Here is a 13,742-nt window from a genome sequence, read left to right as displayed (position 1 = left end):
AGGCATGGATTCAGTATTTTTTTCTGGAGTGTGAGGAATGCTGGTCACTTTTGTTTTAGTTCCTGATGAGTCCAGAGACATTTTTCCCCACCTCCCAGCTTTATTACAATGTCATTGACAAATGGCAATTGTGTGTGTTTGAAGCATACAGCTTGACGCTTTGCTGAACGTGTGGGTTGTGAAATGATCAGCCCTTGGGCTGGTGTTGCTGCAGCGGGTTAAGCTACCACCTGTGATGCTGGCCTCCCATATGAGCCCTGATTCGAGTTATGGCTGCTCCACTTCTGATCCAGCTCCCTGCTGAATGTGCCTGGGAAAGCAGTGGGTGATGGCCCAAATACTTGGGCCCCTGCCACCCATGTGGCAGACCCAGATGGAATTCCAGGCTCCTGGCTTTGGCCTGGCACAGCTCTGGCTGTTGCAGCCATTTGGGATGTGAACCAGTGGATGGAAGATCTTTCTCTCTCTTTCTGTCTCTTCACACTGCCTTTCAAATAATAAATAAATTTTTTAAAAAAAGAAGCGGTCACCACGTGAGGCTAGGAAGCATATCGTTCACCTCACGTGGTGCTCTGTGCGTCGGGGGAGCCCTGGAGTTGCACCTTCTTGGTGAATTTCAAGCATGGCCTACAGGGTTAGCGACAGTGGACACCTGCCGCACAAAACTCTCCAGGACTCTCTGGACTGCACCGTTGTACCGTTGAGCAGTATCTCCCCACTCCCCACTTCCCAGGCCCCGGCATCCACCATGCCACCCTCTGCTTGCATGCGTGCAGCTATTTGAGGTTCCACAGATGAGACCACGCACGACTGGTCTTCCTGTGGAGTGACTGACGGCTCCTGAGTCACTCCCCATGCTTCCCCCGGTGCCCTGGCTCACTGGGTCACGTTAGCCGTTGTTTCCGATGATCTGGTTGGGTGAGAATGGGAAGCCAGCATTTGCTTTGTGTACATATGTTACAGGTACCTTAGTTTCAAACACATAACACAGTGGCTAGGAAATCTAGCTGGACATGTTTAAAGATGTTTTATTAAAAAAAAAAAAAAGGCTTTTATTAGCCTGAAGTTAGCCACTGCCACTTGGATTTTATATGAAATCCTTAGAAGTGTGCTAGAGACTGGGCAAAGTCATGCCCATGTATAAGAATCAGTTATAAGTGCTAAAATGCAAAAAAAATAAAAAGTAAATAAATAAAAAACCAAAAAAAGAAATGCAGTATATTACTATTTTTCAAGGAACGAAATTCTTGCTCTGCTACAGCGGATCATTCGAAAGTTCGCATTGTAACTCGAAGGTTGTCTGATGGGAAAGATACCGGGAGCGTTTCCAGGTCATGCTGGGTGTCGGCCTGGTTGTGCCTGTCTCTGGCAGGGTTTTTGCTTGTTTTAAAGCAGCCATTACGGCTTCTTCAAGTTATCAGGGCCAATTGCAGTGAGTCAGAGCTGAGATAAAGGTAATACTAGCCAAATGCCAAGTACTCTTCACTTCTGAGCTTTTTTTGAAGAGTGGCAAAGTGATACTTAAAAAAAAACTCCAAGCGTTGAAGTTTCCTGGCCAGGTGACTCACAGCAGCTGTTTATTTGCTGTGTTCCCCTTAACGTGTATAAATAAATCTGCCTCCAGGGAGAGGGAAAGATACTGTTTTCATTAGTAATAGCTCTGTTTGGGGTTCAGTGGCCGATAGCTCCTGGGTATTTGGAAGTCTGTTCAGTCACAGGATGGTTTTCCTGCAAAGACAAACAGCGTGCGATTGCAGCTTGATTTCTGGATGAAATTTCTGAGAAGAGAACTTGTCCACACCGTGGAATGTTCAAAATGAGGCCTTTAGTCGATTATCTTTGGGCCAGGTATTCCTCATTAGAAAAGTGTTATTCACTGAAGGGCAGAGAGGAGAGAGAGATTTTCCACCTGCTGGTTTATTCTCCACATGCTACTGTGGCCAGGGCTGGGCCAGGCTGAAATCCAGAGCCAGGGACTTCCTCCTGGTCTGCTACGTGGGTAACAGGGACCCAAGTACATGGACCATCCCTGCTGCCTCTCAGGGTGCATATTAGCAGGAAGCTGGAATCAGGAACTGGGAATTGAACCCAAGCCCTCCTCTGTGGCATGCTGGTGGTCCCAAGTGTGCTCTTAACCACTGGCCCACGTGCCCACCCCTCATTTTTATTTTAGCGCATAAAGAAATAGAGCTGAAAGCTCACTAGGAGCTGAGTGGACTTGAGTGTGTGTCGCCCCTTTCTGCAGAGTTACTGTCATCTGAAATGTCCATGCCTTTCAAGCCAGAAGTTAAACTCTCCACTAAAAAATTTAGTCGTTGCTGTTTTACACCAAAACAGCCTGTTTTTGTTTTTATGATGATTAGACTTTGAAGAAACATATTTATGTTTTCAGGTCTGTATGGTCAGCTCAGTGTTCACTGTGTCCAGTCCTAACAGGAAGCAACAGTCATCATGAAAAGAATGAATTTACTTATACCTGCATATGTTTAATTTTATGCTGGGTGAAAATTTAAAGTTAAGGATCATGACGTTTATTTATTTATTTTTATTTATTTATTTATTTGCGAGGTAGAGTTACAGACAGTGAGAGGGAGAGACGGAGAGAAAGGCCTTCCTTCTATTGGTTCACTCCCAAGATGGCTGCAACGGTCGGAGCTGTGCCAATCTGAAGCCAGGAGCCAGGTGCTTCTTTCTGGTCTCCCATGCAAGTGCAGGGACCCAAGCACTTGGGCCATCTTCTACTGCTTTCCCAGCCCACAGCAGAGAGCTGGACTGGCAGAGGAGCAGCCGGGACTTGAACCGGCACTCATATGGGATGCCGGTGCCACAGGCAGAGGATTAACCAAGTGAGCCATGGCACCGGCCCCAGGATCGGGTTTTTGATATCCCCAGAGAATGAAATGAAGTAGCTACTCAAACAGAAGGGTATGAATGAATGAGTATATTCTACTCATGAAAGAAATTCCCAAATTAAATTTTAAAAATACTGTGAAAAAAAAATCTGCTGTTACCCCCAGCATCCTCCATGGCTAAGGAACCCTGGGTGTGTGGTTTTTGCTATGTGAGCCAGGAGAGTCAGGTGCTAGGCATTCCAAAGTCCACCTGTCCAGAGCTAGGGGCTTGCCAGGAGCTGGGCCTGGGTTTTCCATGTGTCTTCAATAGACAATTATCGGTTAACTTCTTGATGCTGCATCTAGGCTAGATTTAGGGCAGCTGGTGACATTTTAAAAAACATTTGAAAGATTCTTTATATTTTTTAAAAAATGCACATTTACTTGAAAGATTATTTATATTTTTAAGAAATACTCATTTATTGGAAAGATTATCTATGTATCCGTCTGTCAATCCATCCACCGGTTCTCTCCCCACAGCAGCCAGGGTTGGGCCGGGCCACTTGATTGAAGTCAGGAACTGGGACCTCAGTCTGGATCTCCCATGTGGGTGGCAGGAACCCAACTACTTGAGCCATCACCATCACCTAGCAAAAAGCTGGAATTGGGAGCAGAAGCCAGGGTTCAAACGCAGGCACTCCCATATGGGATGAGGGTGTTACAACCACCAGTTTTACATCTGTGCTGTGTTGAGGGAGGCAGACTCCAGATGTCCGTAGCCTCTGTCTGACAGGTGTTGGGTTGCGTTGCTTGCAGGAGCCGAGGTCCAAGGAGGGCAGTGACTGCTTTGACAGCCGCTCGGAGGGACTGAATGCAGACGCGCAGTGGCCCTTCCAGGCGTCGGCCTTGCTGTGGTCAGGGGGCTCGGCTCAGGTCCTGTCTCAGAGGAGCGAGTCCACGCACGCGGTCGGCAGCGATCCCCTCCGGCAGAACATCTACGAGAACTTCATGCGGGAACTGGAAATGAGCAGGGCCAACACGGAAAACGTGGAGACGTCTACAGAGACGGCCGAGTCCAGCAGCGAGTCGCTGAGCTCGCTGGAGCAGCTGGACTTGCTCTTTGAGAAGGAGCAGGGCGTGATCCGCAAAGCCGGGTGGCTCTTCTTCAAGCCTCTCGTCACTCTGCAGAAGGAAAGGAAGCTGGAGCTGGTGGCTCGCCGGAAGTGGAAACAGTACTGGGTAACCCTTAAGGGTAAGTGCATTATCAGCTCGCTCAGGGCTCCTGGCCGTTGTCGGCTGTCTGCTCTTGCTCTTCTCCCTCTCAGAAAATGCCAGCAAGCCCAGCACTGATTTACATGAATGGGAAGGGGTTTTGTTGGGAGGCTGCCTTAAGGGTCCAGGTTCCGTCTCCAGTGCACAGAAGAACTTGAAGATGAGATGTAAGGTTAGCAGAGGAATAAGGTGTATTAGGCAAGCAAAAATAAACACTCAGAGGGGACGCAGCATGTTCCAGAGTGAGCTGCACCCCATGAGGTTCAGGGTCAGCCTTTTATGTGATCTGGACGTATAAGGGGTGGTGCTTTGGGTGGAGTTTTCCAGAGAAGGGAGGCGATTTGCAGGAGTTTGGTGACTGCCCACTTTCTGGCATTTTTAGGAAGTCTCAGAAGTGTTAGGACCTCGGTGCACAGTGGGAGTTGGGGTGTCAGCCATGGTCTTTTTAGTCTGGTGATATTATGATAGGCTGCAGGTCTTCAGGGGGACACAGCAGCCACTTTGAATATTTTTTTCAGGCACTGGTTCTGGGTGCAGGCTTTGCTGCAGTACCAATTTGGGGTTGCTGGTTATAGGAGGAGTTTTAGAGGAAACCCCTGGGAGAGATGTGGTGACGTATTTCTTCTGACTTTTTCCTCTGATCTCTATCTCCTTACCCATAACAATTTGATGCAGAATCTTATATCTTTAAATCATACTTAATCTGCTTTTTAAAAAAATTATTTTTAAAAAACTGTATTATTTGAGAGGCAGAGCAAAAGTGAGATCTTCCATCTATTGGTTCATTCTCTAAACATTTCAAACAGCTGGGGTTGGCCTTGGGCCAAAACCAGGAACCAGGAACTCAGTTTGGGTTTCCTATGACTTGGCAGGGACCCAAGCGCTTGAGCCATCACCTGCTGTGCATTAGCCAAAAAACCGAAACCCAGGCACTCTGCTGTGGGATGTGGGTGTTGCCGAGTCAGACATCTGCCCCATCCAGAATCTTGGTCTTTTAAAAAGGATTTATTTATTTGAAAGGCAGAGTGACAGAGAGGGAGACACAGAGAGACACCTTCCATTTTCTGGTTTACTCCCCAAATTCCTGCAACATCCAGGACTGAGCCAAGCCAAAGCTAGGAGGCAAGAGCTCCCTTGGGGGCTTCCACATGGGTGGCAGGCACCCAGATTTTTGGGCCATCATCTTCTGCCTTTCCAGGCAGATTAGCAGCGAGCCAGATCAGAAGTAGAGAGTGGGGACTTGAACTGGTGCTCTGGTATGGGATCTTAACATCCTAGCACCGCAAGCAGTGGCTTAACCCATTGGGTCACCCCTACACAGAATCTTAAGGCTTGCTTTACTGCAAGTACTTTGCCAAACCTGCAAAATCTGGTTGGATTACTATTCATTTATATTATTCAGTGTAATAAATGATGCAATCTAACAGTTACTGCTTGCTACGTTGTAGGTATTCCTATACTAATCTTTGGCACTTTCCCTGCATCTGGGAGAAACAACCCCAGATAAGTGCCCAAAGGCGGTTTGGTCGTACACAGTGCGGACTTTGCATTTCACATTCTGTGCATGCTCAGAACTCCACAGGCCGGCGCCGCAGCTCACTAGGCTAATCCTCCGCCTAGCGGCGCCGGCACACCGGGTTCTAGTCCCGGTCGGGGCGCTGGATTCTGTCCCGGTTGCCCCTCTTCCAGGCCAGCTCTCTGCTGTGGCCAGGGAGTGCAGTGGAGGATGGCCCAAGTGCTTGGGCCCTGCACCCCATGGGAGACCAGGAAAAGCACCTGGCTCCTGGCTCCTGCCATCGGATCAGCGCGGTGCGCCGGCCGCAGCGCGCCGGCCGCGGCGGCCATTGGAGGGTGAACCAACGGCAAAAGGAAGACCTTTCTCTCTCTCTCTCTCTCTCACTGTCCACTCTGCCTGTCAAAATAAAAAAAAAAAAAAAGAACTCCACAGAGTGCAGCGGAGCCGCCCATTTGGTGACTGGTTTGTGTCATCCCACTGTTATGAACCAAGAAAATCTGCACCAACAAGCCCAGCTTTCTTCTTTTTTTGATTTATTTATTATTTGAGAGGCAGAGTTACAGTGAGAGAGAGAGAGGTCTTGCATCTGCTGGTTCACTCCCTAAATGGTTTCAGAGGGCAGAGCTGGGCTGATACAAAACCAGGAGCTTCTTCTGGGTCTCCCATGTGGGTGCAGGGGCCCAAGGACTTGGGCCATCTTCTACTGCTTTCCCAGGCCATAGCAGAGAGCTGGATCAGAAGGGGAATGGCCGGGACTCGAACTGGCACCCATATGGGATGCTGGCACTGCAGGCAGAGGCTTTACCTGCTGCACCACAGCGTGGACCTCTCTTTTTAATGTAATGGAAATAGAAATAAGCCTTCATTTTGTTAAAGATAGCAAAAGTTTCTTATAAGCATTGCTACATAAAAATTGCCTTGCTCGTGGGGAATGTATAGATTAGAAGAAGTCTGAGTATCCTGGAAGAAGCAAGAAGCTCTGAATCAGTGCAGTGTGGGTTGATTCATAGGGAGCAGGGAGATAGGTCCGCAGTCCCGGCATCACCTGCACCGCCCACCTGTGACTCTGGTCAGGAATGTGACCCTGCAAACCAGGAATCCCATCGGGTCTCCCCTGCTGGTGGCAGGAGCCTGAGCGCTTGAACCATCACTTGCTGCTTTCCCAGGCCCATTAGCAGGGAGCTGGGTCAGAAGTGGAGCAGCCCGGACTCAGAACTGGGGCTCTCAGGGGATGCCAGTGGCGTGTGCAGTGGCTTAACCTGCTACGCTATAACACAGATTCCCTACAGGCCTCTTTTCCTCCTCTGGATTTGGATTCTTTTTTCTTTTCTTTTTTTTTTCTTTTGTTCTTAGTTTTTTTTGGCCCAAGGACCTGGGCCATCTTCCACTGCCTTCCCGGGCCACAGCAGAGAGCTGGGCTGGAAGAGGAGCAGCCAGGATTAGAACCGGCACCCACATGGGATGCTGGCGCTGTAGGCGGAGGATTAACCAAGTGAGCTATGGTGCTGGCCCCCTGGATTTGGGTTCTTGTGGTGATCTGGGGCTGGAGAGACAGGTTTTCGCAGGGCTGGCTGCGGAGATTGGCAGTCATAGGTTGGAATCACAGGTTGAATCTAGCAAGTTAAAAATTTGGAGGGGGTAAGAAAAGTGATGCGTTAGGGCTTAAAAGTCAAATCACTGCCTACGGAGGGGGCGATGCAGCTGCCGCGTGCTGTAATTGAGAGTGATTTGGGGTTTGGTTTGCAAGCCAATCAGTGTGAGTTCGCAAAGTGATGTGGCTGAACTCAAAGTACGTGTAATTTACAAGAGAAGCTGGGATCTGCACTGCATCATTCGGGCTGCCCTGGCGTCTGCTAGAGCCCGGTGTTCCCCACTTGTGGGTGGGAAATGATTCTCAGAAAGGCCCTGCCTAAAATCTCCCTACCTGGAGAGGAGAGTGAGCGTGCGTCCTGGGGCAGAGCAGCTGGAATTGTTTGTGAATCCTCTGGGGCTGCCGTCTCCCTGCCTGATGTCCCGAATGGGTGCACTTTACTCCCCGTGTGTCATGCATTATTTTTTTCTTTAATGTAAAGCTGATGCTTTGGAGAGTTCTCCCCTGTCTGTGGCTTCGGGCCCCTCTCCTGCCCCCGCCTTGTACTCCCCCACAGTAGTGCGGGCTGCCTCTGTGATGTGTGTGACCACATCCCACCCGGAAAGGAGGGCGAAGGCAACCCGGAGACGTGGAGCCACCGCCTGGAGGTTGTTGAGGATCCGGGAGTGCTGATAAGACCGGGGCTGAGAATGTACAAGAGACACCGGATTTATTGTGGATCTGTCCGGGTTAGGATGGGACTCGCAGATACAGGGCAGGCGGATTCTACCGAAGCTGGAGCTGTGGGCGAGTGGGAAGGCACCAGCTTCCCGACTTGCCCACCACTGACAACAGTCATGCAGCCTCCGTGTTGGAGGCTCCTTGGGGACCAGGTAGCCTTTAGGAGCCGTGAGAGCTGATGGCTGGAGGGGAGCCTAGAACTCCTGGCTGCCGACTTCAGGGGCGGAGATGGGCCTGAGCTTCCCTCACCGTTGCGGGCCTGTGTCCTGTCTGTGCCGTGCTCTCTTGCTGCTTGCTTGAAAAACACGTCAAGAGCCAGGCTGAAGCCTGCTTTGTGTTACCAAACACACATTCCTCTGTTTCCTACAGCCGAGGTGCGGTGCGTGATAAAGATGTTTTATTTTTCCCAGCATAACCTTTTCCACGGGGCTTTCTATACCTCCTTCCTCTGGGAATTCAGTATATTGAGTGCCACTTTCTTGGCTTAAGTCCCAAATTATAATGTTGAAGCCTACTTGTTTAATCTTGGTTAATGTATGTGTATCTTTGTGTGTGCATACCCACACATAATGAGTTAAGCCAAATTCTAAAATTATCCTCAAAATACGGATGTCAGTGAGTTGGAAGGCGTTTGCTGGGGTGAGCAGTTCTCAGCTAACCCTCTGGTTACCTGCCTGCATAGAGTCTGTAGGTGGGTGAAGGGCGCTGGTGTCTTTTACGGGTTGGAGGATGCAGGGTGTTTTCCCCCAAGAGCCATTCTGCCCCTCCCCCCACCCCCCGTGTCTTTTTTCCAGGGAGGGGACTTTCGTGCAGTTCCCAGGGGACTTCCTGGGCTGAACAGTTGGTAATGCCACTAAAGATAACCCTCAATGTAACCCCCAGATTGACCTCACAGTGTCAGGGGCGGCACATAGCGTCAGAAGACCTTGGAGTTGATAACTCTTCCTGCATGTGGGCCAGAGCGGGGAGTGGAGGGGAAGTGTGGACCCAGAGGGAGGCAGCAGAGATGGGGCTGAAGGGGTCCAGTGTTAGTCGCTTTCCTGGTGAGTCTGCCGCTGATGGGACCCCTTTGGCTCTTGGCTTCCCTTGCTGTTACTATCCTTCTCTCTCTGCTGCTGTGGCAAGAACATTCCCTGTGATCCTTCCGGGCTGACAACAATGGCCAGAGGAAAATGGGGCTGATGGCTCTAGCTCTGGTGTGGGTAGCAGGGGACTTTGTGGGTACCCGTCAGCCCCTTTGCATCAGCCCCCATGCCCCCTTTGAGATGCAGAGTTTCTTTTTTTTTTTTTTTAATTTTTTTTTATTTATTTTTTGACAGGCAGAGTGGACAGTGAGAGAGAGAGACAGAGAGAAAGGTCTTCCTTTTGCCGTTGGTTCACCCTCCAATGGCTGCCGCGGCTGGCGCGCTGCGGCCAGCGCACCACGCTGATCCGATGGCAGGAGCCAGGTGCTTCTCCTGGTCTCCCATGGGGTGCAGGGCCCAAGCACTTGGGCCATCCTCCACTGCACTCCCAGGCCACAGCAGAGAGCTGGCCTGGAAAGGGGCAACCGGGAAAGAATCCGGCGCCCCGACCGGGACTAGAACCCAGTGTGCCGGTGCCGCAAGGTGGAGGATTAGCCTAGTGAGCCACGGTGCCGGCCACTTTTTTTTTTTTTTAAACATTTTTTTTTTATTTTTATTTGAAACAGTTACAGAGAGAGAGAGAGGTCTTCCATCCACTGGTTCACTCCCCAAATGACCGCAACAGCCAGAGTTGAGCTGATCTGAAGCCAGGAGCCAGGAGCTTTTTCCTGGTCTCCCATGTGGGTGCAGGGACCCAAGGACTTGGGCCGTCTTCTACTGCTTCCCCAGGCCATAGCTGAGAGCTGGATCGGAAGTGGAGCAGCTGGGACTCGAACTGGCGCCCATATGGGATGTCAGCACTGCAGGCCAGACTTTAACCCACTGCACCTCAGCACCGGCCCCCAGAGTTTCTTTAAAAGTTAAACTGGATGCAATAATTAGGGTTGATTTCCTCTTCTTTAAATCTGAGGGCCACGCAGTTCTGCATGGAACTTTACACCCTGGCCTGGCTCTAACATGAAATGCCCTTGTGTGGCTTTCATTCTCACCTTGCGCCTTCTGCTGTGTATGGGATGTTAGGTTTGGCAACATCTTGGCATCTGCCCAAGGCTCATACTCATTTCCTCTAGATGAAATGATTCACACCATGGCCATTGGGAGCACAGTGTTAGGGAAACCAGGATGCAAACATGGACCCATTGGAAAGAATGTGGACTCGGGTGTGGCTGGCATGGCCCTGTCACCTTTGCCCTGGTCCTCGGGCCCCAGGTTGTGTTGGGCTTACGGTTCCTGATTGCATCCTGGGCTGGAGGAGCAGACAGACTCAGACCTGCCAGAAGCAGCGCTGGCCAGAAACCTCTTGCTGCTTTCTCTGTCTGTTTGAGTTCTCTCAGCCTCTTGGTTCAGGGGAGTTTTATTCGTGGGGAGGGAAGATTGCTGGGTGCTTCCTGAGATCATAAAGGGCTCCTTGCAGGGAGAATGGATGAGTGGGGCTGACATCTTTCCCTGCTGGTTTCTAGGCTGCACCGGGGCCCATTACATGGACTGACTTGTTCATAGTCAGGCTTGCAGTTAAAGGAAGTAATGAAACCGCAAAAGTGACTCAGTTTTTAAAACACTTAGACTTTAGGAATGAGTGCATGTAACTCTATGGATAAAATACTGCATTCCTCCATAAGGCTGGTGCTTCCCTATTGTAATTATGAAAGGTAACTAAAGGGAGGGAATCGTGGTGCAGGGGGTTAAACCGCTGCTTTTGCTGCCCACATCCAATATTGCAGCACCAATTTGAGTCCTGGCTTCTCTTCCAATCCAGCTCTCTGCCTATGTGCCCTAGGAGGCAGCAGATAAAGGTCAAATACTTGGGTCCCTGCCACCCATAAGCAAGACTCTTATCAGAGTTCTATGTTCCTGGCTTTTGCCTGGCCCTGCCCTGGCTTTTGAAGCTTTTTGGGGAGTGAATCAGCAAATGGATAATCTCTCTCTCTCTTCCTCCTCTCTCTCTCTCTCTTTCTTCTCTTTCTCTCTCTCTCTTTCTCTCTACTTTCAAATTAATAAAATCTTTATAAGAAAGATATTTTCAGAACGTACAGTTGGTGACCATGTCATTCATATTTAGTTGGCAAATGAGAAGTGTTCAAAAATGTTTATTGGATAAAGGTTTGAAGGGTTAGTGAAGATAAACAAGAGAACAGACATTTGAGCATTTTCGAAGCATTGATTTGCTTTGAAAAATTATAATTATGAGGCATTCCTATGTAATTATGAAAGCAGACTGTATCCTACCTGTGTCCTTATTAGGAGAAAATTGGGTCCTGAGTAGTATTAAAAGTGCCGTCATATTTAGCGTCATTTTGCTCCCTTAGTCTCAGTTAGCAGGATTGTGGTAATGTTTCCATCAGTGCGGGATAAAGTGAAGTTGCTGTACACAGCGCTGGAGGACCAGCTGAGGGCTTGCCCGTAGAGGGCCGTCCCTGGGTGTGCTTGTCTGCTTACTGCAGACTGCGGGTGTGGCTGATGACTACGGGAATTTCTGCAGCGCCCGCCTTTACAGTCCCCAGGGAAAGCAGTGCTGTGCTTAAGGATGAGCGCAGTGGGGCCGGAGGCCTGGGTTCACGTCCCTGCTCCTCCGTGGTCCACCTGTGGGGCCTGTGCAGTGGCTCCCACCCAGGATTCTCCCTGCTGGAGTGGAGTAAATAACCCTGCCCCTGCCTCAGGCTGCGGCGGGGAGGAAGAGAGCAGGATCCTTCCACGAGCTAAACAACACGTGCTTGGCCTCGTAGTTACTGATATTAGTCCACGAAAATATCTGCTTTTCGCTTGAGTTCTTGTTAATACAACCCGGCCTGCTTCGGATGCCAGCCTCTGCCTGCTCTGTGTTTGGGTTCAGTGATTGTCTCGTGTGGGTCGGGGGTTCCTCGGCGTGTGTCAGTTACCTTCTCACATTCTTTGGCTGCTCTTCCGCAGGCTGCACGCTGCTGTTTTATGAGACCTACGGCAAGAACTCGGCGGATCAGACCAGCGCCCCGCGGTGCGCGCTGCTTGCGGAAGACAGCATAGTGCAGTCTGTGCCGGAGCACCCCAAGAAGGAAAACGTGTTCTGCCTCAGCAACTCCTTTGGGGACGTCTACCTTTTCCAGGTATGGCCCCGGCACCTGGTCCGTGGAGGGCTGGGCTGCTGACTTGTGTACTGTCGGGATGAGAAGGAGCAGAGTTCAAAGGAAAACTTAGAAACGACAAAGAGTAAGCAGCTGGGCTTTGGATTTGGGCATAAGCCAGAGACCTTGGCCTTGTCCATCTGCCAAGTGCAGTGGGGTCATCACAGACCCGGTGGTGCATACAGCAGGCATCTCTCAGAGGCCCACAGAGTGCCAAACCGTGGCCCCTCAGCTGCTCTTCAGAAGACAAAGAGAAAACATTTACTTTCTGTGCTGGGGTGGGTCAGGTGAGTGCAGTGTCCGAGAGGCTGCTGGGCTGGGAGCTTTTTCAGTGAAGCCCGGACAGTCTGGGCAGGAGGGGCTGAGGCTCCTCCCGAGGACCGCACGGAAGACAGGAAGAGGCTTTTCAGGAAAACCCCGATACGTGTGCTGCGACGTCTCCCCAGTGAGCTGCTCTTGGGGTGTTAAAATTCAGGGTATCTGCTGCTAGGAATTTTTTTTTTTTTTTTTTGACAGGCAGAGTGGACAGTGAGAGAGAGACAGAGAGAAAGGTCTTCCTTTTGCTGTTGGTTCACCCTCCAATGGCCGCTGTGGCCGGCGCACCACGCTGATCCGAAGCCAGGAGCCAGGTGCTTCTCCTGGTCTCCCATGGGGTGCAGGGCCCAAGCACTTGGGCCATCCTCCACTGCACTCCCTGGCCACAGCAGAGAGCTGGCCTGGAAGAGGGGCAACCGGGACAGAATCTGGCGCCCCAACCAGGACTAGAACCCGGTGTGCCGGCACCGCTAGGTGGAGGATTAGCCTAGTGAGCCGCGGCGCCAGCCTGCTCCTAGGAATTTTAAGCAACTTTGTAGCAAATGGAAAGTTTCGGCACCTGTGGTGCTGAGTGATGAGTCCTGGTGTCTCAGTGGCTTTGAATTCTGGCGCTGTTGCTGAATACAGGCATCATGGCGCACATAACTGAGTTTCTCCATGCTTCGACCCTTCAGTGGGATCCGACGGTTTACAGGATTGCTGCAAGGGTAAATAATATAATCCGTCTATGCTAAATGCTACAGAATTCTATTTCAAATGAACTCAAAGGAGGTGGAAGTAAAGCGAGCTTCTTAGATGACCCCTAATCCAAGCCCAGTGCCTCGCCGGTAACCTTGATAGTTGGCTGCATCTGGCCGAAAGGGTCATGGACAGCCTCATGTGTCCTGGGTTTGGATCTCTGATCAAGTGGTCTCGAATGTCCTCAGCAGCCCTGCAGAACAGATGTTCTCCAGGCTGACTTTGTGATTCTAGAATTCTCTGCCGTGCTGTCTGCAACAGGCTTTCCCGGGACCAGCTCCAGGTAAACGTTTGTTCAGCCTCCTGCTGTCCCAGACAGACTCCACGTCCAGGAGTTAGATGCTGAGGTCTGATTTTCCTTCTTTCTCTCGCACTCTCTTTTTAAAAGATTTATTTATTTATTATTTGAAAGGCAGAGTTACAGGAGGCAGGGAGAGATAGAGAGGTCTTCCATCAGCTGGTTCACTTCCCAAATGGCTGCCATGGCTGGAACTGGACCAGGTCGAAGCTAGGAGCCAGCAGCTTCATCCGGGTCTC

At 50.5% G+C, this 13,742-nt stretch overlaps 1 protein-coding gene across 6 annotated transcripts in view; it reads left to right on the top strand.

Moving 5' to 3' along the window:
• Window positions 1–13,742, top strand: part of TIAM2 (TIAM Rac1 associated GEF 2) — a 246,507-nt gene that overhangs the window by 128,255 nt on the left and 104,510 nt on the right. For all 6 annotated transcript variants that reach the window (XM_070073350.1, XM_070073355.1, XM_070073353.1 and 3 more), the window contains 2 exons: window positions 3,648–4,083; window positions 11,962–12,134. In XM_070073350.1, the coding sequence (XP_069929451.1) occupies window positions 3,648–4,083; window positions 11,962–12,134 (609 nt within the window). The remainder of the gene's footprint in view (window positions 1–3,647; window positions 4,084–11,961; window positions 12,135–13,742) is intronic.

Source organism: Oryctolagus cuniculus, chromosome 5 (genome assembly GCF_964237555.1).
Source record: "Oryctolagus cuniculus chromosome 5, mOryCun1.1, whole genome shotgun sequence".
Taxonomy (NCBI): Eukaryota; Metazoa; Chordata; class Mammalia; order Lagomorpha; family Leporidae; genus Oryctolagus; species Oryctolagus cuniculus.
Note: the sequence above shows the minus strand (reverse complement) of the source record. Positions and strands in the feature narration are given on the sequence as shown.